General features: G+C 47.5%; 2 protein-coding genes across 6 annotated transcripts in view; one reads left to right on the top strand and one right to left on the bottom strand.

Annotated features, from left to right (window-relative positions):
• The window catches only part of LOC123427760, a 59,526-nt gene extending 39,673 nt beyond the window's left edge, over nt 1-19,853 (top strand). The window contains exons 1-3 of one of the 4 annotated variants that reach the window (XR_006622431.1): nt 15,328-15,667; nt 17,960-18,052; nt 19,767-19,853. Coding sequence is in view for 2 of the 4 variants with exons in the window: in XM_045111878.1 (XP_044967813.1) it covers nt 15,388-15,667; nt 16,201-16,259 (339 nt within the window). In the remaining 2 variants the exon portion in view is untranslated. Of the gene's footprint in view, nt 1-15,327; nt 15,668-16,200; nt 16,536-17,959; nt 18,216-19,766 lie in introns of those variants that run through there. The other 3 variants (XR_006622432.1, XM_045111879.1, XM_045111878.1) reach the window with 3 other exon arrangements.
• Nucleotides 16,521-21,185, bottom strand: LOC123427758 (wall-associated receptor kinase 5-like). 2 transcript variants are annotated; one of them, XM_045111876.1, is made up of 5 exons: nt 19,711-21,184; nt 19,278-19,433; nt 18,597-18,620; nt 18,348-18,512; nt 16,521-17,837 (listed from the first exon to the last, which is right to left on the bottom strand). In XM_045111876.1, the coding sequence occupies exons 1-5, from the start codon at nt 20,789-20,791 to the stop codon at nt 16,630-16,632; spliced, it is 2,634 nt and encodes an 877-aa protein (XP_044967811.1). In that variant the 5' UTR covers nt 20,792-21,184; the 3' UTR covers nt 16,521-16,629. The 2 variants fall into 2 exon arrangements, with proteins under 2 accessions (XP_044967811.1, XP_044967810.1); XM_045111875.1 differs by having other exon boundaries at nt 18,348-18,620; nt 19,711-21,185.
• Nucleotides 21,186-25,792: the final 4,607 nt, after the last annotated feature.

Consider the following 25,792-nt stretch of genomic DNA (forward strand, 5'->3'; position numbering starts at 1 on the left):
CTCTGATACCACTGTTGGGTAACGTAGCATAAATTCAAAAAATTTCCTACGCATGTTCAGATCTTCCTATGGAGAGACCAGCAACGAGAGGGGTAAGAGCATCTTCGTACCTTTGAAGATCGCTAAGCGGAAGCGTTGCTAGAACGCGGTTGATGGAGTCGTACTCGCAGCGATTCCGATCTAGTGCCGAACAACGGCACCTCCGCGTTCAACACACGTGCAGCCCGGTGACGTCTCCCGCACCTTGATCCAGCAAGGAGGAGGGAGAGGTTGGGGAAGGAAGACCAGCAACACGACGGCGTGGTGTTTGTGGAGATACGAGGTCTCCCGGCAGGGCTTCGCCAAGCGCCGGCAGAGAGGAGGAGGAAGAAGTGCAGGGCTGCGCCGAGGGAGAGGGAAAACTGTGTCCTCCAAAGGCCAAAAGTGCCCACTATATATAGGGGAAGGGGAGAGGGGGTGCCACCCCTAGGGTTCCCACCCTAGGGGGTGCGGCAGCCCTCCCAGATGGGGTTTGTGGCGGCCAGATGGGGAGGAGGGGGTGGCGCACCCCTCTGGTGGGCCTAAGGCCCACCTAAGTTAGGGTTCCCCCCCTCTTTTTCTTTCCCCTGCGCCATGGGCTGAGTGGGGAGGCGCACCAGCCCAACTAGGGGCTGGTTCCCACCCCCACTTAGCCCATCTTACCTCTTGGGGTCGCAGCCCCCCTTCGGTGGTCCCCCGGGACCACCTCCGGTGGTCCCGGTGGTCCCGGTACGTTACCGGTGATGCCCGAAACACTTCCGGTGTCCGAAACCATCCGTCCTATATATCAATCTTTACCTCCGGACCATTCCGGAGCTCCTCGTGACGTCCTGGATCTCATCCGGGACTCCGAAAAACTTTCGGTAATCTCGTATAACAATTCCCTATAACCCTAGCGTCATCGAACCTTAAGTGTGTAGACCCTACGGGTTCGGGAGACAGGCAGACATGACCGAGACACCTCTCTGGCCAATAACCATCAGCGGGGTCTGGATACCCATGGTGGCTCCCACTAGCTCCACGATGATCTCATCGGATGAACCACGATGTCAAGGATTCAATCAATCCCGTATACGATTCCCTTTGTCTGTCGGTATAGAACTTGCCCGAGATTCGATCGTCGGTATACCTATACCTTGTTCAATCTCGTTGTCGGTAAGTCTTTTTACTCGTTACGTAGCACGTCATCGTGTGACTAACTCCTTAGTCACATTGAGCTCATGATGATGTTCTACCGAGTGGGCCCAGAGATACCTCTCCGTCACACGGAGTGACAAATCCCGATCTCGATTCGTGCCAACCCAACAACCACTTTCGGAGGTACCCGTAGTGCACCTTTATAGTCACCCAGTTACCCGTTACATCGAAATCATATAGATTTCACAAATACCCGCGTGATCCTAAAAAAATTTTGAGCGAGAAAAGGAGTAGGGTTAAAGATATCCTAAGACGGGACCTCACCACAGCATAGAAGAGGAGAAAAAGGAACCCTACTCTCCGATATAACTAAGACTCAAAACATTTTCTAGACTCGACTCGGCCAAGTACGATCACACAAAGGCTCCTATGGTCGTAAGGCTCTGATTACCAACTTGTAACGACCAAGATGCGGTCCTTTCCGATCTGGGGATCGAGGCCCCGAATAGGAAAGAAGCGCATCTAAGCGTTTCGCAAGAAAGTAACATAGCACAAATAATTATACAAGTAGACAATTCGGGATTCAACTGTCTTCTTATTAATAACTCAAAGTACAACACAGACACAATCAAGGTAGTTCCGCTACGAACTACAAAACATGGAAAATGCTATGCTACCCTGCCTGCATGCCCACGATCACGACCACGCCTCAGTCCTCTGGATAGTTCACGTAGAGGCGGTCCGTCTCCTTGTCGTACTGCCACGCCAGCTGGGTGCCTTCGGGATCATCTGCCTCTGGGGTACCTGTACCTGCTGGGAGTTTCGGAGGAATCCGTGAGCCACGGGGACTCAGCAATCTAAGACCTTGGTGCCAGAACTAGTCAGGTTATTGGGTAGGGTAAGGGTGAAGTGTATAGGCTGCAGCATCCTATGCTTGATTAAGTGGCTAACTTACGCAAAGTAGAAGTGAAGGTGCTCTACGCTAACGGTCGGGATTACTTGATCACTAAGTGATCCTGAACACCTACCTACGACATTCATAACCCCACCGTGTTCCCGATCGAAGAGAGATCTTCGAAGGGACAGTCACGGTTACACACACAGTTGGCAGTTTTATTAGTTTATGTTTAAGTTCTCTAATACCGGATGTTAACAAAATATTCCAAGTTGCCACATAACCGCGGGCACGGCTTTCCGAAAGATTAAACCCTGCAGGGGTGCTCCAACTAGTCCATCACAAACGAACACAGGCCGCAAAGGCATCCTCTATCACGAATCTCGTGATCTCGTCGGATTCCTTAGAGGAAAACCTCAACTCTGGGGGAAACCAAAGCTTCACTGGGATTCCTATACGCAAGATATACCGCTAAGGTAAGATCAGGCTAGCAGGACCTCCCGACGTGTCGACGACCCTGTTAAGAGCGATTGTTACCACGCCAAAACACCGAGTTGCCCCGGGGAGTGTAATAAGCTTCTCTGGGTTGGACCAACACTCATGAGGAGCACTGGCCCGGGTTGTTGATTAAAGTCCTCGGGGTAGCTACTCCCTATGCAGATTATTATTAAGTTGTTGGCAAATTAACACCAATGTTGGGTCCTGCCGGGCAAGCCTTATCACTACGCGATTTATCGAGGGGGTCCCCATAACAACCCCGAACGTGTTAGGAGCGATCATTATGGAATCAAACACCGGTAACCGGTAACTAAGGCGGCAATAGCGGAACAAGGCACCCGGAAAAAGGCTAGGCCTCCCGTCATTTACCAAGTATATAGGTGCATTAATTAAATAACAGAATTTAATATAATTATATCAAGCTCATGTTATCACATGAGTCAAAAACACCTGCAACTAGCAATGCTAACATTAGTAGCTGAGCAAGCCTACTTAGCCACACAAGTTTGCTAGGAAGGAGAACGGTGTTTGGGCTCATGGCATTTCAAGAGGCAATTTAATTCAGTGGTAGGCAGCAAGCAATATGACATGGAAACAAAACTAACATAACAAGTCTAGAGATGGAATCAAGGTCATATCATCTTGCCTGTGATATCCTCAGTTTGGAATGGTTCTGGTTCGTCCTGCACGTACTCTCCTGACTCCACGTATTCGTTCTCCGATTCCGGTGCTACCCAACATGAGAATAACAGACAATGAACATCTGAAACACAAGATGCAACAATCACATGATGCATGAGATGAAAATTGAGCATGCACCACTATTTCTAACACTAGCACAAGCAAAATTTCCTACTGCAAGTTTCTGGACAGAACTGTACACTAAGCTATTTTGACATGCATGAGAATGGCATGAACAGATGCGGCTCGTGAAAACGGTGCAAAGCCATATAAAGAACATTGCAAACGGAGCTACGGATCAACGGGAATCAACGAAACAAGACATGAAGCTCTACGTGGAAGAATCAACACCACACTCACAATTGGCACAAATCTGGTATTCCCAGGTTGCCAAGACATGTAACAACCCAACATGAATGGATTGGAGCAAGGAAGAACACCACAACATCAACTAAGCACACACATTGACCAAAAAGACAAAACTACATAATCTGCCATAATCTGCATCTTAGCTCTTTGGGAGCTACATGCAACATAGCTACAGGTCTCCAAACATGACAAATAACATATGTGGCTGTTTCCCACCAAGAACACTACAAGCACCAGCAAGAATCACAGCAAAAGGAATTAAACTCTAGAAGATACAAGGCCACAAACTTTCCCAAAACCATCAGATCTCACGGACTTAGTGAAAATTCCTGCACCCGAGTTTCTGTCTCTGTTCTGAAGATTTTTGACAGCAATCAAAACACAACCTACTGGACTCCAAATGATTTCAAATTTGACAGGAAGCTTCACAAACATACCAGGTTCAAAATCCTAGCACTGAACTAAGGCTAGTTCTCAACAGAATGACCAGCACATCCTCATCTATAGGGGAAGAAAATGTTTCCAGAATCCCAGACTTAGTGAAATTTCAGATTTCACTAATCTGGAATTTTTTCAGCCACATGCCCACTTTGTCTAGGCATAGTTTGCACACACATAACACCAAGTGATAAATGACACCACTATGGTGTAGAGCAAAACCCCTACTACTATCACACAAAAGCTCATGCCCTTGGGATCCACCTATTCCATGGAATCAAGGAACAAACTTGCAACAAATCTGAATATGCCAACTCCATAAAGTATCCTAATGGAAAAACAAACTTCACCACTGGACTCCTTGGGAGATTCTACCCCAAAATCATATATAACATGTGAGCACTTACTTGGATCAAGTGGCCACAAATTAAGGAAGAGGAAACTACTCCAAATCATGCCTAGTAATTAGTGCATCATTTCATGTAGTTCCTACTAAGACAACAACTACAAAGGTTGTGTTCATGTGCAAAATGACAAAGTGACATGGGGGTTTGAACCCCATGTTTGTGTCATGCACATCAACTTCACAACCCCTACTATCAAGCTTCTCACACAATTATCATGCCATGCCCTCTCACATATGGACATGTGGAGGTGCAAGGCTTGCTTGTCAAGGTGGGATGCTACTCACACACACTCCTAGTCCACATCACCCACAAGCACAACATACTCAAGGCCAACACCACACACTTACACATATGATCTTAGCTACAAACTAGAACAAGGTCAACTCCATATATAAACACACAACCTAGTGCATCAACATATGATAGTACCTACAACAAAGAAGAAGCTACACAAGTTACCACTTCACTTGCTAGCTTTACCTAGGATAATCTACTAGGTAACAACACCATGCACACACAACATGTAAAGCTACTCCATATATATATGGCCTCACACACACATGCAATTCTCACAAGCCACACACTACATCACCTAACATAGATATAACAGCAAGAAAATAAAATAGAAACAAGATGCCATGACCACCTATGATTGTAACAGGAACTACAAAGCAAAGATGAATTAATATTGCAGCAAAGAGAAAAACAAAAAAAAGGGGGGGAACTTCCTGGGATTCGAACCCAGTACTCCCTCTGGTAAACCAGAGCACCACTACCACTCTACTAGTCACCATGCACTCGACAGAGGAGGGGAACATGGCAGGTTAACCTCTCTACTACTGCTACTACTATCAACCGAGAAAAATGAAATAAAAGGGGGGAGATGCACCACCGGGGATTCGATCCCTGCACATCCAGAGAAAAACAGAGACCACAACCACTGCGCTACAAATCGGCTACTGACAGAAGGAGGGGGTATTTCTAGGAATACCACCACATCCACTGGATTCCTGCTCTGCACCTGCGCGCCAGAGACGCGCCGGCGACAGGGAAGGGGCACCAGCTTCTTATCTGCTGATGCTGCTGCGCTTCGACGGGGAGAACAAGACGCTAACCTGCTGCACTACGAGGAGGAAGAACTTCCCTACTGCTACTGCTACTGCACACAACAGGAACAACTCCAAACTGCACCAACATCTGCTGCTACCGCATAGGCAGGGGCTTCCTGCATCCTACTCACCGGATCCAACGAGGGAGAAGGGAGGAAGAGGACCGGCTCACCTCGGGGAAGAAGGAGGAGCCGCTCGGTGGAGGAGGCCGGCCGGAGAGGAGGGACGTGCGCGGGAGAAGGCCTTGCTGCATGTTGATGTCGAATGGAGGTAGACGAAGCAGATCACCGGAGCAGACGCCTTGACGTGCTCCTGGCCGGCGTTGTAAACGTCCCTCGACCTCACCGAGGACGAAAATGGGGCGCGGGCACCGTCCCCGTGCTCCTGGACATGGCTGCCGGCGCTGCTCGACAGAGTAGGCGGGGTAGACGGCGGTGAGGGTTCTCTCTCTCTCTGCCCCTACTCTACAGAGAACTTACCAGGGAGAGGGAGGAGAAAAGGAGGGAGGTGGGAGCGGCGCTGGAGGAAGGAGAGGGAACCCTAGGGATGAAGGAAGGTTCCCGCAGCTTAAAACACCTCGGGGGACGCGCATGAGCCGCTGGATTGGGGGGAGGCGATCGGGAGGTCGAGCCATGGTCGTACAAGGTGACGTCGACGGGAGGTAGGAGAGGAACAACGCTCGGCTGCTGTCACGAGGGGGAGGAGGAGGCGCTGGGCCTCTCTGAGTGGGAGGAAGCCCACCAGAGAAAAAAATAGAGAAACCACCCTGGACATGTTATTATCTAATTAGATTAATTACAGAGAAAGGAAAAGACCCACAGGACTAACTACTGATTATAAAATCAAAACAAAAATGCCCCTGGGCGTGAAAATACATAAGCTTTTTAAATAAAATACTTCCAGCATTTATGGGGCTACTTTCATAAATCCAAAACAGCATTTATCTAATCTGTTTTGTGATTTATATTCACCCTCAGGACCAAGAATAAAATTCCAAATCATCACATCATCATCTCCACAATAACCTCTAAGCACAAGACATTTTAAAGCAGCTTTTGGGAAGATGGAATTTTGAACATGAGATAATAGGAAAGGGAAAGGGTTTGAAATTGCAATGAGCTTTGAAAATACCTAGCAACCACTCCTACACACCACACACCATCATCACATGGCATCAACACATGAAATTACAAAACCCACTCTAAGACATGCAAGGTATAGATGCAAGCAACACAAGGCATGGTAAGAATGGTATGACATGCATGCATGCATGCAAAAGAAGGAATACAAGGTGACACATGAAATCATACATGCATAGATAGGTCTCATGACAAAGTCAAGGTGGTCCCACATGTAAGGTTACAAAAAGGGAAAGCTTTACACTTGGGGCACTACACGCAGCCCCCGACAGCAGACAAGGCAAGGGCCTCCGCCTGGTACGTGACCTCCTCCTCCTCCTCGCGCCGTGTCTCCTCGATGCAGAACTGCATGGCCTCCTCCTCCTTCGGCTTGACCTCGAGCGACGACGAGGTGTTGGCATGGTGGTGCTGGACGTCGTGACGACACTCCTCCTCGTGCTCGAGGGCAAACCAGACCTCCCGGTTGGGAGAGTCTCGGCGTAGACAGTGGACCGGCGTTGTGCCGACGTCAGGAGCTCACAGCGTCGTCGTACCTCCTTGGCACGAGCCCGCTGCGACCACAGGACCATCGGCACCGGAATGGGCCATGGATTCAGATGCTAACCCTAAGGCAGGTTGACATCGAGGTACGACAGCGGCTGTCGGTACTGCCAGTGCCACCGTGCGTGATGCATCGGTATGTTGAGCCGCTCCCTCATGGGGCGTCCAGGCGACGGCGAAGGCGGAGGCGCGCGGGACGAACCGACGTTGGGGGTCATCTTGCCCTTGCCATCGAGGAAGCCCATGGCTAGGGTTTGTTGTCGCCGGCGAGAGAGCATGCGGGGCCAGGCGTTGACGGGGAGTGGAAGTGGATGAGGCTTGATAACCCACAAGTATAGGGGATCGCAACCATTTTCGAGGGTAGAGTATTCAACCCAAATTTGTTGATTCGACACAAGGGGAAGCCAAAGAATATTCTCGAGTATTAGCAGTTGAGTTGTCAATTCAACCACACCTGAAAGACTTAGTATCTGCAGCAAAGCATCAGTATCAAAGTGGTGTGATAGCAACAGTAGCAACAGTAACAGTAGCAGTAGTGACAACAGTAGCGACTGAGTAACAGTAGCAGCTGTGACAGCAGTAGCGACAGAGTAACAGTAGCAGCAGTGACAGCAGTAGCGACAAAGTAACAGTAGCAGCAGTGACAGCAGTAGCGGCAAAGTAACATAGCAAGGACCAGTAAGAAAAACTCGTAGGCATTGGATCGATGATGGATAATTATGCCGGATGATATTCATCATGCAACAGTTATAACACGGAGAGATGTGTAACTAGCTCCAGTTCGTCAATGTAATGTAGGCATGCATTCCGTATATAGTCATACGTGCTTAGGGAAAAGAACTTGCATGACATCTATTGTCCATCCCTCCCGTGGCAGCGGGGTCCTAATGGAAACTACGGGATATTAAGGTTCTCCTTTTAATAGAGAACCGGAACAACGCATTAGCACTTAGTGAATACATGAACTCCTCGTACTATGGTCATCTCCGGGAGTGGTTCCGACTATTGTCACTCCGGGGTTGCCGGGTCATAACACATAGTAGGTGACTACAACTTGCAAGATAGGATCAAGAACACACATATATTGACGAGAACATAATAGGTTCAGATCTGAAATCATGGCACTCGGGCCCTAGTGACAAGCATTAAGCATGGCAAAGTAGTACCAACATCAATCTTAGAACATAGTGGATACTAGGGATCAATCTCCGTCAAAACTAACTCGATTACATGATAGATCTCATCCAACCCATCACCGTCCAGCAAGCCTACGATGAGATTACTCACGAACGGTGAAGATCATCATGGAATTGGCGATAAAGGAAGGTTGGTGATGGCGATGGCGACGATCTCCCCTCTCCGGAGCCCAAAACGGACTCCATATCTGCCCTCCAGAGGTAGAACAGGAGGTGGCGGCACCTCCGTATCGTAAAACACGATGAACTCTTCTCCTTGAATTTTTTTCTGGACGAAAGGGACTAAATAGAGCTGGAATTGGAGGCGGTGGAGCTTCGAGGGCCCACAAGCCTGCTAAGCGCGGCCAGGGGGGCCCGCGTCTGGTGGGCTTGTGGGCTGTTGGAATTATGCCCTAGAGGCAATAATAAATATAGTTATTATTATAATTCCTGTATCAAGATAATCGTTTATTATCCATGCTATAATTGTATTGAATGAAGACTTATATACATGTGTGGATACATAGACAAAACACTGTCCCTAGCAAGCCTCTAGTTGGCTAGCCAGTTGATCAAAGATAGTCAGGGTCTTCTGATTATGAACAAGGTGTTGTTGCTTGATAACTGGATCACGTCATTAGGAGAATCACGTGATGGACTAGACCCATACTAATAGACGTAGCATGTTGATCGTGTCATTTTGTTGCTACTGTTTTCTGCGTGTCAAGTATTTGTTCCTATGACCATGAGATCATATAACTCACTGACACCGGAGGAATGCTTTGTGTGTATCAAACGTCGCAACGTAACTGGGTGACTATAAAGATTCTCTACAGGTATCTCCGAAGGTGTTCGTTGAGTTAGTATGGATCGAGACTGGGATTTGTCACTCCGTGTGACGGAGAGGTATCTCGGGGCCCACTCGGTAATACAACATCATACACAAGCCTTGCAAGCAACATGACTTAGTGTAAGTTGCGGGATCTTGTATTACGGAACGAGTAAAGAGACTTGCCGGTAAGCGAGATTGAAATAGGTATGCGGATACTGACGATCGAATCTCGGGCAAGTAACATACCGAAGGACAAAGGGAATGACATCCAGGATTATATGAATCCTTGGCACTGAGGTTCAAACGATAAGATCTTCATAGAATATGTGGGATCCAATATGCGCATCCAGGTCCCGCTATTGGATATTGACCGAGGAGTCACTCGGGTCATGTCTGCATAGTTCTCGAACCCGCAGGGTCTGCACACTTAAGGTTCAATGTTGTTTTATGCGTATTTGAGTTATATGGTTGGTTACCGAATGTTGTTCGGAGTCTCGGATGAGATCACGGACGTCACGAGGGTTTCCGGAATGGTCCGGAAACAAGGATTGATATATAGGATGACCTCATTTGATTACCGAAAGGTTTTCGGAGTTACCGGGAATATACCGGGAATGACGAATGGGTTCCGGGTGTTCACCGGGGGGGGGGGGGGGGGGCAACCCACCCCGGGGAAGCCCATAGGCCTTGGGGGCTGTGCACCAGCCCTTGGTGGGCTGGTGGGATAGCCCAAGAAGGCCCTATGCGCCATAGGAATAAAATCAAAGAGAAAAAGAAAAAAAAAGAGGAGGTGGGAAAAAGGGGAAGGACTCCACCTTCCAAACCTAGTTGGATTCGGTTTGGAAGGGGAGGACTCCCCCCCTTTGCTCGGCCGACCCCCTTGGGGCTCCTTGAGCCTCAAGGCAAGGCCCCCCCTCTCCCACCTATATATACAGAGGTTTTAGGGTTGATTTGAGACAACTTTGCCACGGCAGCCCGACCACATATCTCCACGGTTTTACCTCTAGATCGCGTTTCTGCGGAGCTCGGGCGGAGCCCTGCTGAGATTAGATCACCACCAACCTCCGGAGCGCCATCAAGCTAACGGAGAACTCATCTACCTCTCCGTCTCTCTTGCTGGATCAAGAAGGCCGAGATCATCGTCGAGCTGTACGTGTGCTGAACGCGGAGGTGCCGTCCGTTTGGCACTAGGTCGTGGGATGGATCGCGGGACGGTTCGCGGGCGGATCGAGGGACGTGAGGACGTTCCACTACATCAACCGCGTTCACTAACGCTTCTGCTGTGCGATCTACAAGGGTACGTAGATCGGAAATCCCCTCTCGTAGATGGACATCACCATGATAGGTCTTCGTGCGCGTAGGAAAATTTTTGTTTCCCATGCGACGTTCCCCAACATGGGCTCCTCGGTCCACCCCTCCGGTTGATTCTTGCGCCAGTATTTTTTTATATATTCCACAAAAAATCCTCGTAAATTTCCAGGTCATTCTGATAACTTCTATTTCTGCGCAAAAACAACACAATGAAAATTCTGCTGAAAACGACGTTAGTCCGGTTTAGTTCCATTCAAATCATGAGAATTAGAGTCCAAAACAAGGGCAAAAGAGTTTGGAAAAGTAGATACGACGGATACGTATCAAGGCCGATCCCCTGCACGCGTGGATTTAAAAAGGACGACCTCCCGTTAGGGATGGTAACGGATAGGGTATGGGTGGGTACAACCTCCTTCTGGCCAAAACCATACGCACATAAACCTTGCATACTCACCCACTTCAATACCAACTTCAATGCCCATACCCATCGAGTATCCTATATCCAATGGGTACCATATATACCATTTATATTAAAAAAATGAAGAAATGAGTCTAAAATTCAAGTGATGATGGGTGACCATTATAGCACTAGCGCATCCTCCTCTAGTGGGTGGCCTCTTGCAGTCAAGGGAATATGAGCAGTGGTTGATGCAAGCCCAACTTAGTGAGAGGCGACGTTTGGAATTGGGGGTCGCTGGATCGAGAGTTGTTTGGAATCCGGTGGCGATGAATCAATATTTCATCCTTTATAGGACGTAGGAGGAGTGTTGAGCAGGTGATTGCGGGTGTGTGACCTATGTCGATTTAGGGAATATGAGATTTAGTGTTGGGCCATAGGAGTTGGATGTTGACTCCATATGTCATAGGAGTTGGATGGTGACCCCACATGTTATTGGAATTTTTTTTGGGTATACACTGGGTTACCCATGGGCGCAATTTCATACCCATGCCCTACCCAAATATTTTGCGAGTATGAATACCCATTAGCCATAGGTTCAAAATCACTTCAAGTCTTGCCCATACCGGTTGTTTTCGGGTAAGGTACCCGTGGAGACCCATACCCATGGGCAAAACTTTCATCCCTACCCCCCGTAGCTTTCAGTCACTAAGGCGTGACCCCGAAGTGGGTGGCCACATTTAATATGATCGCTGGTGGTTGTTGTCCTTTTGTCGCAATAGATGCTAGGGGGTGGCTAATCGAGGTGAGAGCAAGGCTATCGTGGAAGATCCGGGACGAGATGGGGAGTAGCACGCGGTTGTTTACTCAGGTTCAGAGCTCTCTAGAAAGATAATACCCCTACTCCTGCATGTCTGTATATGAGGTGTATTTGCAGTACAAAGTTGCTCCTCGAGCTGTATGGGAGAGGAGAGTCATGGGCTTCTTGCCTCATATGTGAGAGAGTGGGATGGGGATGAGAGCATGTGAGGGGAACCTCCCTCCATGGGTGAGCATGTGGCCTCTTATATAGGCATGAGTGTGTGTTTTGGGATGTAAGCTAGAGTGGGTAGCTTACACGCCAAGCTGCTTGAGATGTAAGCTACAATGGGTAGCATACATGCCAAGCTATATGCAGCTTGTGAATTAGGCTATGCTTGTCCACTGGGGCGTTTTATAAATCAACGCCCACGGGACAAGTTACACTGTAGGTGATACCACCTGACGCATGTATAGCGCACTACTACTCGTCAGTAGTGCACCACCGCGGGGTATGGTCGTCTTGTCCGCGCGTGTCCGATGGGACCTTGTAATTGGCTCTGGGCAGTCGGTTGGTTGGAGCAGCCGAACGCGGGTGTGAGTTGGAGCAGTCGGCTAGGGCGGGCGGGCACCCCATCCGACTCGTCGTCTTTGGGGTACCCGGGGGTCATCCCCCCGACAATGGTGGTTGGCCAGTGGACACATGGGCCCGCGGCGGACACCAAAGGGACGCACGACGTGTCCGTTTTGTGTCCGGGGGGACGCAAACGAGGCGCAAATTTGGGCCTAAAATGCGTCGGCGCGGATACAAGGTAGACACATTTTGGATTTGGGTCCACACGTTGGGCCAACACTTATGTAATTTTCGATCCAAACGGACGCGGACAGACAATTTGGGTCGGTCGGTTGGAGTTGCTCTTAAAGCTCATGCGTATGGACGCGCCACCTCAAAAACTGACGAACCATGAACACAAATGTATCTCTAAAGTAGACTCTGGAACCATCACTATATGTTCACATCATTTTCATCATCCAACGGAGACTTGCATATGTCCACTTAGTAGTCTGAATGTACGAATTTCAAGGAGTGAGAGGGACAGGGCTGTAACATATACTTTATCAACCAAAGCCTGTGTGTGGTCCTCCTTTCTTTTCTCTCCCTTCACATGTATGGTCCTCCTCTACTCTCTCTTTTTGCAATAGGATTAATTTGTGAATAGCTTTGAATGGCTCTCTGACATCATGTCTGTGGATCACATCCGGACATAAAACAGACATATATCATATCCGGTGTCGGCGTACAATAATAAAAAAAACCAGTTTCTATCATTTAGCTATTCGAGGACGAGCATGAATTAAGTTCGGGGATGCTGATACGTCTCCAACGTATCTATAATTTTTTTATTCTTTCATGCTATTATATTATCAACCTTGGATGCTTTATATGCATTTATATGCTATTTTATATTAATTTTTGGGACTGACCTATTAACCCAGTCCCCAGTGTCAGTTTCAGTTTTTTGTTTGTTCCTTGCTTTTTAAAAAATCAATACCAAACGAAGTCCAAACACATTGAAACTTTACGGTGATTTTTTCTGTACCAGAAGGGCCTGTAGAAGGTTTGGGAGGAGGCCACAAGACGTACATGAGAGTCACGAGCTCACAGGATATATTTGCGAGAAGACGTTCGGTGCGGGCGCAGCGGGCGCCCGCCATAAGGCTGGCGAGGCTGAGGCCGAGCCGGGGCTGGAGAGCGACGTCGCACCCCTACCTGGCGCGCCTAATGCCGGGATTGGGGCTCTAGGGACCCAAGAGGTTCGAACTCTCGGATGCGCAGGCTCTCCTTCCCTACTCTACAGCGCAACACCACGACGACACTTTGACGTGTTCCAGCTAAGAACGAAGAACTGAGGACACTACGATTACCCAGGTTCGGGCCACCTGCGGTGTAAAACCCTACTCTTGCTTGTTTGGATTGCTCGAGAGTGAGAGAGAATACAAAGGTGTGTTCTTGCTAATTCTGGAGCCGAGCCCCCTCTATGGTTGCCGCCTGCCCTATCTTATAGTGGCCCCGATCCTCTTCCCTCAAAAGCACACGGCGAGAAGGGTCACCACAACGACCAAATTTTAAAAGGGGACCAGACTGCAACCTATTCTCACTAAAGTAGTCTTCGCATGCGTCTTCGCCTTCCAAAGCTTCCTATCGTGACGCATCAGTAGGCTCAGGGATGACCTCCGTCCTAACGTGCCATATCTTTGGTCTTCTTGCACCGAATTGGAACCTTTGGAGACTACATTGGGAGCTAGCGGGATGGCCGTGCTCCCTAGCACAAAAGAGGAAAGCCTCACTATCCACGTCTGTTGGCACGGCTCCCCGCGCTGCTCGACGTGGCGAGCGTCACTCACGTAAAGACGTGGGGCCGTACGACCCCGTTGGGCCACTCCTAACCAGTCTGCCCCGCGAAGGCTTCGCGGGCAGGGGGGGGGGGGTTGTTGCGCGACTCCTGCCAAGGCTTGCTGACTGGTTCCTCGCACGGCAGCCCCCTAGAGGGGACCTTGTCCGCGAGGCCCAACGATGGACCATGTTGGGCGCGTGGTATGCGCCGCATCCAGGGCTGGATGCATACGGACCTGAGTACCCCAGTCTCACGGTCCCGACACAATCCTGCTTAAGAATTGCTTCATTCTTAGCCGATGCAGTTGTGCCTTACAGTGCCACATTTGTTAGTTTTTCAGTTAACAGTTTGTCGTTTACTCTAAAAAAGTTCAATCTATCAGTTCCATTAGATGCTGAAGAAATTGTAAGGTGCAGTGGAACTAAGACCGCTTGCTCCCAATCATCATTTTTAGGAGCAAGACTTCATGTAGAGGACCTACACTTTTGTGAGTCACCGTCCGCAAAGTGTACAGTGCTAAACCTAGATCCAGCTTGCTTCCTTCGTAGATTGTTTTTTTACTCAATTTGATTCACTTTTGAACAATCCACCGTATGTAATGCAAGCAAACAACTATTTTTTCAATGTTTGAGACATAGAAAAAAAATCAGAATTTTAATTATTTTTTAATTTATTTTACTATTCATCTCAGCTCAGGTAAGCTTGGGATTAGAACAGCCGTGCCCTGGCCTATCTGGGACTATTCTGCTCAAAAAAACCTGCTCCGCTCTGAAAAATGCAAGTTAAATGGGGTAACTTCACGATATACTGTTTCATAAAAAACTAGAATCTAGGATGCAACTTCTTGTTTTTTGTGAAGCTCTCTAGAAGATGCTTCTTAAAATTGTAGAAGCTGAAGTTGGAAGAAAATCACTCGAAACTGCCATCAATGAATACCGTGTCGTTTCTCTCCTCTCATCCAATCAAATAGATTATTTTCCATCAAATTTTTCATTTCTCAAGCTGGAGCTAGAGAAACCCTGTATGAAACTGCTTCATAATGAATTAGATGGCAGAATTAATTTTGATGAAGCAGATCAGTCCCAAACAGGCCGAAGAATGTCTTGTGCTGATCTATGTGAAGCTGGCCTTGCGTTAAGAGTCGTGCGACAGCATATAGAGCGTTCCTCCGGGTGCGCGCCTGACGAACGGTCGCTAGATAACATTTTCCCGAAAAATATCTCCTCCAGTCCTCCTCCTCTGTCGCAATGGTGCGGCAGCCCACATCGGTGCCACGGCCGGCCGCAATTCCGCCTACCCCCCAACCAGCTCCCCGCGCGCCGTCCCTCCCCGTCACCGGCCTTGCCGAGGTCAGGGGACGGAATGTACCCGGATGGGCGTCGACGGGTGCGACGAGGAACTGGTTAGCCTCGAGCCTCGACCACGATCGTGAAGCTCGGGAGATCGGCTCAGTGATGAAGCCGGAGTTTGCTGAGGCCGGGGTCGGAGTCGCGCTGGAGTCCCGGTGCCTGGCGCCATGGCGGCGAGGTAAGTGGCTCAAGCACCCGGACTTGTATTTCTATATTTTGGAGCTGCTGCTCTGCTTCTTCCGCCTGTGGATCTGTGCGTTCTAATGCAAGAGGTCAGAGGGCGAGTCGTTTGCAGTTGTACCAAAGTAGGAGGAGTATGTTCTATTTCGAAGACGCATGTTTAGGTTAATGTATTGATCAAACTAGGCTGATCCGGCTACTTACAGAGGGAAAAGAAATGTATTACTCCGTACTACTCATATCCTGCATAATTTCATCTATGACTTAAGCGGATTATGCTTTCAGGTAGTAAAATTGTACCTATTAGGTTATTAAGCCATTAATCCATGATCAATGGTCTGTATGCGTGACAATCACCAATACACGTATATACTGGACTCACTGGTTTTGTGTATGATGTCCATCGTTAAGCTAGGCCTCAAGTGCTTATGGACTTGGAATGGTGCAATCCAATGCATTGGGTTCAAATCAAGATAGTGCTTTTTTTTTTAACCATAGACTAGCTGCATAATTGACCTTATGTGCTCACAGGACTTGAAATGGCGCAACCAAATCCACTGGGTTCGAACGAAGGTGACACTTTTTCTTAACCATGGACTAACTGCATAATTGACAACCTAACCCTGAGGGGCCGATCAGGCACATGTGACTAAGTTTTCACAGGCACTCCACATTCCCCTGGTTTTGCATACATCTCGATGTCAGTCAGTTGAGATTGTTTTTTAATGCTTGATTTAGATCAAAATCAGGATGAAATGTGATACCATATTCAGTTGGTGTAAATCTCGGAAATAAAAGTGGATATGATCCCACAGTTGTCATATAAAGAATTTGTGGTGATCTGTGGGATATCAAGAATAACTGAATAGTGTTTACTCTGAGCTATTTTACATAATTCTCCATAACTATATCACAAATTGTCTTGAGATGTCATCTGACATTAAAATACTACGAGAAGGGTCATCTTGGAGTGTGACAAGAAGCTTTCATTTCGGCCTCCATGCTCAACTGTGTACTTCCTTCTGAACGGTGCAGGCTGGAAGTCGAGCTTGCCTCACGCACAAGATTGCCTTGTTCAGTACATGATTCATCTTTTCTTCTCAGAGTTTGCTCCTTGATGAATGACCTTCTTAGCTCCTCTAAATCTGATGCAACCTCCTTCATAAGGGGTCGTTCTTGTCCATTCATATTTAAGCATCTCACAGAGAGCTGCGCAACTGCATAGAGTTGCTCTTCACCCGCTTCTTCCAGAATGTGTAGCTCTATCTCCTTAAGTAGGCGCCCTTCATTGACTAGAATCACCATATGCATGGCTAAGTTGCATGATTCTTCTGGCCTGCCTACAGAAATAGGCTTCTGCCTTGTCAATAGTTCTGCAAGAACTACTCCAAAACTGTAGACATCACTCTTCTCTGTGAGCTGGCCGCTTTGGAAATATTCAGGATCGAGGTACCCTATAGTACCTTGAATAAGGGTGGTTACATGAGTCTGATCAAATGGAACTGATCTTGATGCACCGAAGTCTGATATTTTAGCCACAAAGTTCTCATCCAACAGTATGTTGCTTGATTTGATATCCCTGTGAATAATTGGTATAGAAGACGTGGAATGCAGATAGGCAAGTGCTTCTGCTATTTGTGCAGCTATCCTTAAGGTATCCTCCCATGTTAAGGAGCGAGGTGCACTTCTGTTTTGGATATGCTGGAACAGTGTTCCATTGGGTATGAACTCATACACCAACAAAGGCACTTCTGTCTCTAGACAACATCCCAAAAGCTTGACGACATTCGGGTGATCGGTCTGTGATAAGATCGTAATCTCATTGACGAATTGCTCCACCTGGCTCTCATCAAACACCCTAGACTTCTTTACAGCAACTACAGTCTCATCTGGAAGAACACCCTTATACACTGTGCCGTATGCACCTCGGCCAAGGATTCGAGTCTCACTGTAGTTGTTAGCCGCCGTCTTGAGCTCTTCTGCACTGAATATCTTTGCTGACGACTCCTTACTCTGAGATGTGATTGCTGAAAATCTCTGCTGCAACAGCAAGCCTCCATTCTTACGGAATAACTCAGATCTCTTTCTTCTTGCCTTTCTTCTTTTCATGCCCCAGTAGTAGCACAGAGCTGCGCTAGATATTGTAACCACAAGTGCAAGACCAACACCTGCAAATTTTGGATGAAAATATGTGCAGCTTGTCTAAGTCTTCGTTCTTCATTTACATGTGGAACTAAAATTGTATGCAATGCTAATATGTACAAAGTTACTTCTGATTACTCCCATGCAGGTGCAATATTGATGTGATCTTTAGGTCAAGTATAAGCTGTCAAATCTCCTTAACACTAGTCATTACACATCAGGGAAGATGCCTTTGATCCAGGTAGACTTATCTATATTATAGTCATAAATCATGAACGCTCTATGTATATTTGTGTAATGTTTTATGCATGTAGTTCATGGCCATTCATATACTATAAGCCATCACAAAAGATATAGAGACATATTTTGGACCTCAGGTAGCCATTCATATTGTGGATGAAAAAGAGAAGGACGAGGGGCTAAAACCCCGAATTGCAGAACTGTTTTACCTGAGAATTGCATCACTGGAATAAGAATGAAGCAAAAAAATATATAATAATAATAATTGGAATTGTAGGTTTCTTGAGTAAGTTTACCCAAAGCAGTATCTAGAGGAAAGTGCTTTTGACAGCCTTTTCCTTTTTTCCGGCCATCACCACGCATGCCTTGAGGACAATCACACGCAGCCCCTTCCCCATCGCTGCTGCAGGTCTCCAAGTACACGCATGGGTTCTTTTCAGGTTGAGTGCACACATTCAAACCTAACAGATAGCCATAGATCGTCAGTAGCATTACTAAATTAATCCTCTTGTGTGAGTGGGCGGCAAATACTAGTTCTATTTTACCTTGCGGTTGTTGCATAGGGGAACCTGCATTGGAAGAGAATGTTCATTATTAGATCTTCTGACGGTACTAACTGTAACCTGGACTTGTATATGGCTGCATCAGCGCTTGAGAACTTGAAGTAGTTCTACCATAAGATATATGTCTACAGCCTGGAGACCAGGATGAATGTGCGTGCTTAAGGAACTTTTCAAAAATAGAATTAAAATAGATATGATAACTACATGAAGAGGTGGTACTCTGTTATCTTTAGATGTCGCCTTAGAATGCATACAATCAACTTCATAGGACTTATACAACTAATGTACACAAAAGTATTTCATGTTCGTGTGGAAATCTTATAAGTAGACTTGTCACCAGAAATACTTTAATTTCAGTTACTCTTTCAAATAATTTCGACTAGCATGTACTCCCTCTGTCCCAAAATAAGTGACTCAAGTCACTTATTTTGGGCCGGAGGGAGTAATTGTTAATGGTCAAAGGTAGTACATTGGAGACTGCATCCAGGCCCAAAACATGTGAAAAGAAACAGAGGTAGTGAAAAGCTAGCTGAGTTGTAGCTTTTGATATTGTACGAATTGCTAAGTACATTTGAACCATATATATTTTGGGTGATTTTTCTAAGTATAAAATTAGATTTTACTACGGTAAACTGTCAAATGTTCCAAGACATAGGACATTACCAGATGGAATGAGCACCTCATTGCAGCCTGTCCCTTTCTTGTAACCGTCACCGGTCATTTTACGGGGACATGAGCAAGTAAAACCTCCTTTGGTGTTGTTGCAGGATTCCGTAAAGTAGCAAGGGTTGCTGTCGAAATTCCGGCATTCGTTTATATCTAAATAAAAAATGCAACACTTCATTTAAAGAACCAGAGTCATTTATATTCATAAAAGCAGTACAAGTCTCATCATCAGTTTGTGCTAACAAATACATTTAAAAAAGGGACCAGGGTGGTTTCCTATTTTATTTTTCTTTCTAAAATGACTTGTTTGTTAATCTGCCTAGGCTACAGCTGAAGACTGACTATTGTTTGCTTTCATATGAAACTGCAAGTGAAATTCTACAATATTGTAGGTCATGGATATCTCTCTGGTGGATGAAGAAATATTTACCTAGGCATCCATCTGCGATGTACGGATTTCCCTCATACCCTTCGTTGCACTTGCAGAGATAACCCGCTCCACTGGACGCATCGATGCATCCACTCATACTGTTGCAGTACATCGGCGCCAAGTTGTAGTTCGAGGCCTGGTCACATGTGCCGCGCCCAACTGCCCAATCCAAGATCATTCTTCGGTCGCCCGCCGGCAACAGCACGTCTTTCAGCGGCTTCTGCCCATTGCCCCTGCCACCCATGAAGACTTGGTCATCCTGATCGAGGAAGAAGGCAGCGCTGCAGGTGCCGCCCTCGTCGCCGGTGACATTCCCTGATATCTTGTCAAACTCATAGCCGAACTCTCGAGCGGCATCCATCGGCACGGAGGCCTCGCAGCAGGCCACCCCGTGAAGGCAATCGACTGCGCTGGAGCTTCCGTTGCAATAGGAGGTGCAGGTGGTGGTTAGCCAAGGGCTGTCAACAGGCACCGAGTTGCCGAAGCTAGCAACCAGCCTGTAGTTGCATCCAGTGACCACCAGCTTATTGCGCCTGGAGAAGGAGAAGGGCGTCCGCTCCAAGCTGATACCAAAGATATCAGTGGTCTGCGTCTGCTTACCGTTCCGGTTGTAGCAGACTTGGCTGACGGGACCGGCTAAGACGACGACGAAGGCTCCTTCCACCGACAGGTCGACGATCTTATAGCTATGCCCGTCGATCTTCAGCATGGCTTCCTTGTTCTCCCCGCACGCCACCTCGAAGCCGTGGATGGATCTGCCTCGGACGCCAAATGGATACGGGATGCTGTTGCATGTTATGTTCCGCACCACCGGCGTCGGCAGTGGTGGCAGCGCCAGGCCCCGGGAGAGTGCGCCGCGGGGCATCGCCGAGAAGAGGGCGAGCAAGAGCACGAACGGGCGGAGCCGCCGTGGGGACATGGCAGCCTCCGCTGCCGCGGCTGACCGGCTCTCTCTCCCGCACGGCACGTCGCCTCTCTTCCTCTCGGTTGTGCAAGGGGAGTGCATGCACGGCGTGGATGCTATGCTTTGTTCAAATGTCGACTTTTCTTCTCGTCTCCTGGTATTAATCTGGCCTAACATCCCCTAGGCAATTTTGTGCGAAAAAGCCCTCGCTATTTGTATCCTTTTTTGAGCAAAGATGTACCTCTTTCTTCTTATTTCTTAATGCATGTGTTGATGTGTGTTAGATCTTCTTTTTGCACTGATGTTCAGTACAAGCCCCACACTGGGAAGCCTCTTGCTTGCCGAAGACCAAGTGTCTGCCTTTGTTTTTTGTTTTTTTGGCCCTGATAAATCCGGAATGTTTGGATTTTAAGCATGTCACCGCGAACGTTTTTTATGACAACTTTAGTTGACACGAGGTGGCAACTTTAGTTAGTTATTTAAACATGGCAATTTTTTCCTCAGTACGTTTTTTGTCAGAAAATTGCCATGTTTGCTAACCTCAGGTGAACTAAAGTTGCTATAAAATCCGAATGTTCGAGATTTATCATTTCTGTTTTTTCTTTGAGGGGGTCTGACTTGATTTCTGATCGGATTTAAATCCTAAGCTTATGAATTGAGAGTTAAGCACAGATGCGAGTTATGGTTTGATAACTCATTCCTCACGGTCTGTACTTTTCAATAATCCCGAACTGCGGGTGCTGTTATGCAACAGCGCGGTCTCTGAGATGTCAACTTCTCCAATCATCGTTGCTCCGAAGGAAATGGCAACAGCTGTAAATATTGCATCACAGCCACGGCGAAGACCGGCCTTGTTCGTGCGAGTCAATGCATAAGAGCATCGTAGAACCCTCAAATCCTTAAATCCAAAATCAGTTTTAAGGGTTGAGAATTGGCCATTTTTGACACTTTTAAGAGTTGAAAAACAGAGGCAAAGACTAGGACCCTCAAACCCAACCCTTATAGCCTAGTTTTGAACACTATGAACATGCACGCGGAGGAACAGAGGATACAAAAATGACTTCAGCCGCGGAGGAGCTCGCGCTCGCGCTGCCTGGACGAGGCCGTCTCGCGTACCGCGCGGTGGAGCTCCGCCGGGCGCCGCGGCCCTTCTCGGCGGGCGGCCGCGGCAGGCGCGGCGGCGGGCGGGGGTGCGGCGGCGGGCGGGGGTGCGGCGGCGGTGGCCGCGGCTGGAGCGCGGGGGGCGGCGGCGGCGGGCGGGGGCGCGGCGGCAGGCGCGGCGGCTGGAGCGCGGGGCGCGGCGGGCGCGACGGCGGCGGCTGGAGCGCGGGGCCGGGGCCTGGGCGCAGAGGGGCGGCCGCCAGAGCGCGGGGGGAGGGGGGGGGGGGCGGCGGGGCGGCGGCGGCCGGAGCAACTTCCTCGCGCGGGCGAGAGCCAACTGCCTCCCGCGCGAGGTGGGAAGTGGAGTACGGGTTGGGGGCAGTTTTTCCCCCCAACCCTCATTTCTACAGGCTGGGAAGGGGTTTGAGGGTTCGACCTCTAAATTTTTTTACGGGTTTAAGGGTTTAAGGGTTCTAGTCTACGCCGTTTTTTCGATGAAAACTGTAAAAAAACGGTTATTTTTAAGGGTTTGAGGGTTTGAGGGTTTTACTAGAGATGCTCTAAGGTCGAAACTGAAGTCAAGACCATACGTTGCGACAACTAAGGAAAGATGGCGCCCGTAAAAGTTGTGTCATTGTTCAGGTCCACCATGGTTGGCTCGTTGCTTACATTGTGGAATTTCGTTTTCCGTTTAAAAAGCACTTTTCTGTTTAAAAAGCACTATATCGTGGAATGGAGGGGGCGTTGCTTTTGGTGGCACTCTCCGGCTCTCCATCCTTCTCGTCATCAACGACGCCTTCCTTGCCCAATCTGTGGAAAATGACTTGACCTTAGCTTTGCACGATGCTGTTGAACGATGCATATGCAAGACACGAAGTATATGTGTATTAAAATTGCGTACGGGTGTGTGTACATATGACCAACAGGATTTTGAGTCCCCTCGTGATGGAAATCGTACGTACCCACACAACTCTGCCAGTATTATTTTTAACGTGCTTCTGATGATTCTTAACGGACTCAAGTCTAACAGTATTACTTTTAAAGTGTTGGGTCATTTCATGGAACACTTGGTGTCCAAGGTGTTTGGCAAGACGTCATTGGCCGAGGGGTGCACCAAGGCAGAGAAGAGGGGTCCTCGAGAGGATTGACACGGGCTTGGCAACGATCATGAGAGCGACGTGAGGATGGTTGTCGTCGTTTTCTCACGACAGATGTCATGGGGGGATTATCGAGAGTGGTTGGGGCCATAAGAACGCTGACGGGCTCCAGAAACGGGATCGGGGACAAGTGGTGCAAGACACATGATGTACCCAGGTTCGGGGCCCTCCGTGGGAGGTAACACCCCTAGTCCTGCTAGTTTGGTTGATAAACCGAATGGGATTACAATGGTGATCCTTGAGCTGTGTGATGAAGGAGAGGAAGAAGAATCTGGTATCCTATTACCTCTCCTATATGGTGTATGCGCGAGTGATCGGTCGACCACGTGCATGGGGCGTACCAGGAGGACCCGACTGGCAGCCTCTCTAGCCAGCCAGGAGGCCCACCGGTGAAGTAGTCTTGTCGTATGTAGGGGCCCACTGGCTACAGGGTCCCGGCTCCTAGCCGGGACCTGCCGGCCAGTCGCCATCATTGGTGCGTGCTTGTTACACAGCGGCGTGTGCTGCACTGAGTAACATCGTCTTGTGCAGTCGGGGTGCAGTCAGCGGTACGACCGGCTGCACTATAACCACGCCGGAGCAGGTAATGGAGTAGATGGCGGGCGTGCTGCCACTGTGCCGCCTCGACAGGTCGCAGTCGGCGAGGGTCAGTGGTATGACCGCTATCACTGTAGCCACGCGCGGTCAGATCAGCGGTACCTGAGCCGTTGTAGCCATGCCTTTGATGATGTGCCCCCGATGCATTTGTGTGGGTGATGTGACTAGAGGTGACCCGCCGGCTAGCGGGACGCGATCGAGACGGATGGAAAGCGGCCCTGCCCCGAGCCGGCTTGGTTGTGCAGCCGGCCAGGGGCAACCGACCCTTCGTGGGTAGAGGACGTCTTGTGTTACTTTTAGAAGGAGGATGGGAGAAGTGCTTGATTTTAGCCTATCTCGGGGTTATCCCCCCGTCGATGGTAGAGAGCGGAAGAGGACGATATGATAGGGGAAGGAGCTCTGATGGGTTTCAGGCAGTGCTGGACTCATGATTAAATGAAGGGTGTGAACAACTCCAAAAAAAATACATCTAATCAAATTGACATACAATATGTTGCAAAATAATAACATAAGTCTCATAACATTCTAGTTTAGGATATCCCAAATGTGCTCAATTACAATACGAATAGTTTTACGTGAAAGATACAAAATAGGAAAATTACAATACTAGGTAACTCTACGCTGGTGCATTGCCATGAAAGCTTCACCTATTTCATCTTCGCGTACTCCCAAGAACACATCCGTTCAAAAAAAGCCACTAAGCCATCATTAAAGAGATCGTCACTCATACAATTTCTCAATTTAATTTTCACTAGATTCGTTGCAAAAAATACCATTTTAACACTCGTCGTCACCACCGGTAACCTCAGTGCAAATTTTGATGAGTAAGTAGACCAAGTCATAAAGACCATTCTTATTTGTCTTAACAAGCATGATAGAGAGCTCACTGTTAGTAGCTACATCTCTAAACCTACCAGCTTGTCTTATATCATCAATAAAGTAGGCAAGTTTGAATTCCGACCTTGCCAAATCTATGCTTGATATGTCCATGGGTTAGAATTCAGCGAGTCTCATTATCTTAAGTGCATCATAGAAGCATACGAATTAAGGGGATTCAAAGCTGACATGCAAATAAGCAACTCCATATTAAACTCATCAAAGCGATTATCAAGCTCAAGAATGATTTGATCAATGAAACCAAGATATACTTCTTTACCGATGGAATCTTCCATGGGGCACATAATTATCCTCCAACGGAGGAACTTCGATGTCATGTTTGTTGCAACATAATGTCACCTTTGCGAGACATTTTTCCCGTCCATGAGACCTAGTATTTTGCATTCTATTCTATGCCAAACTAAGAGGTGACATTGCATTATCTTGATCCCTCTTTTGTAAATATTTGGATGACTCATTCGTATAGCCAAGAATAACTAGCATCAAGTGGCGATTGAAAACAAAGTCAAAATGATTCTAAACTAAGAACAACTCTATGTATTCTTGTCCATTTAACTTTTTGTGAAGGATCTTTTCCAATAATATCAAGTACTTTGAGGATTGTGGGATACATGCTATCACCGGGTATTGCTAGTCCCATCTCTTGATTCAACACACTTCCACTCTCAATCTCACCCATTTCAAGTGCTTCCAAAATCTTTTGAGCTCTAACATCTCGAAGCATGTCATGCCGCTTACAAAAAACTCCAATAATATTGAGAAAGTAAGAAACATGATAAAAAACACCCACATGGTTCATTTTACTTTGTCATGGCAATAATAACTAATTGAAGTTGGCAAAGTAATGGATGTTATAAGTAGATGGTGATTCTTTCATGATCAATGTTTTCAACTCTTTAATCTCATCTTTCATTTTGGTAGCACCATCGTATCATTTCCCATGTATTAGACTAGGATTCGATGATCTTTAAGCAAAGTTTCAATTGCATCGTTAAGTAACGATCACTATCTTTATTTCTCTGTAAAGGTATGTTCGTAAGAACATGTAATACTTACTATATGGCCTTAGGCTTTTTCGAAAGAAAGAAAGTTATTAAGTACAAGTTTTATATCGGCCTTATGTGGTCATTGAACTATTAACTACTGACCAATACCCAAGACGTGAAGCGGAATAAAAGGATCAGAGACCCTTCTGTTTTCAAAATAAACATCATTCCTAGATCTTCATATACTCCAAAATACGACGATAATACCAATGGTGAAAAACAGTTAATCTAGCCTACATCTCATATAGCATGGAGATGCGGTGACCATGGTGGTGGCAATTGTCGTCTTTTGTGTATAATAAGATGGAGCAGAAAAATTCTAGGGATCAAAAAGAGCATCCGCAAGAAAATGTCAGCCTCGGGTCCTTTATCTCTCGACT

This window comes from Hordeum vulgare, chromosome 2H (genome assembly GCF_904849725.1).
Source record: "Hordeum vulgare subsp. vulgare chromosome 2H, MorexV3_pseudomolecules_assembly, whole genome shotgun sequence".
In the NCBI taxonomy this organism is placed as follows: Eukaryota; Viridiplantae; Streptophyta; class Magnoliopsida; order Poales; family Poaceae; genus Hordeum; species Hordeum vulgare.

Coding starts and splice junctions, on each gene's coding strand:
- LOC123427758 (XM_045111875.1), bottom strand. CDS start 20,791: ATGTTAGGCCAGATTAATACCAGGAGACGAGAAGAAAAGTCGACATTT. Junction 19,434..19,710: donor CATCGCAGATGGATGCCTAG/GTAAATATTTCT, acceptor TTTTTTATTTAG/ATATAAACGAATGCCGGAAT. Junction 18,621..19,277: donor TGAGGTGCTCATTCCATCTG/GTAATGTCCTAT, acceptor CTTCCAATGCAG/GTTCCCCTATGCAACAACCG.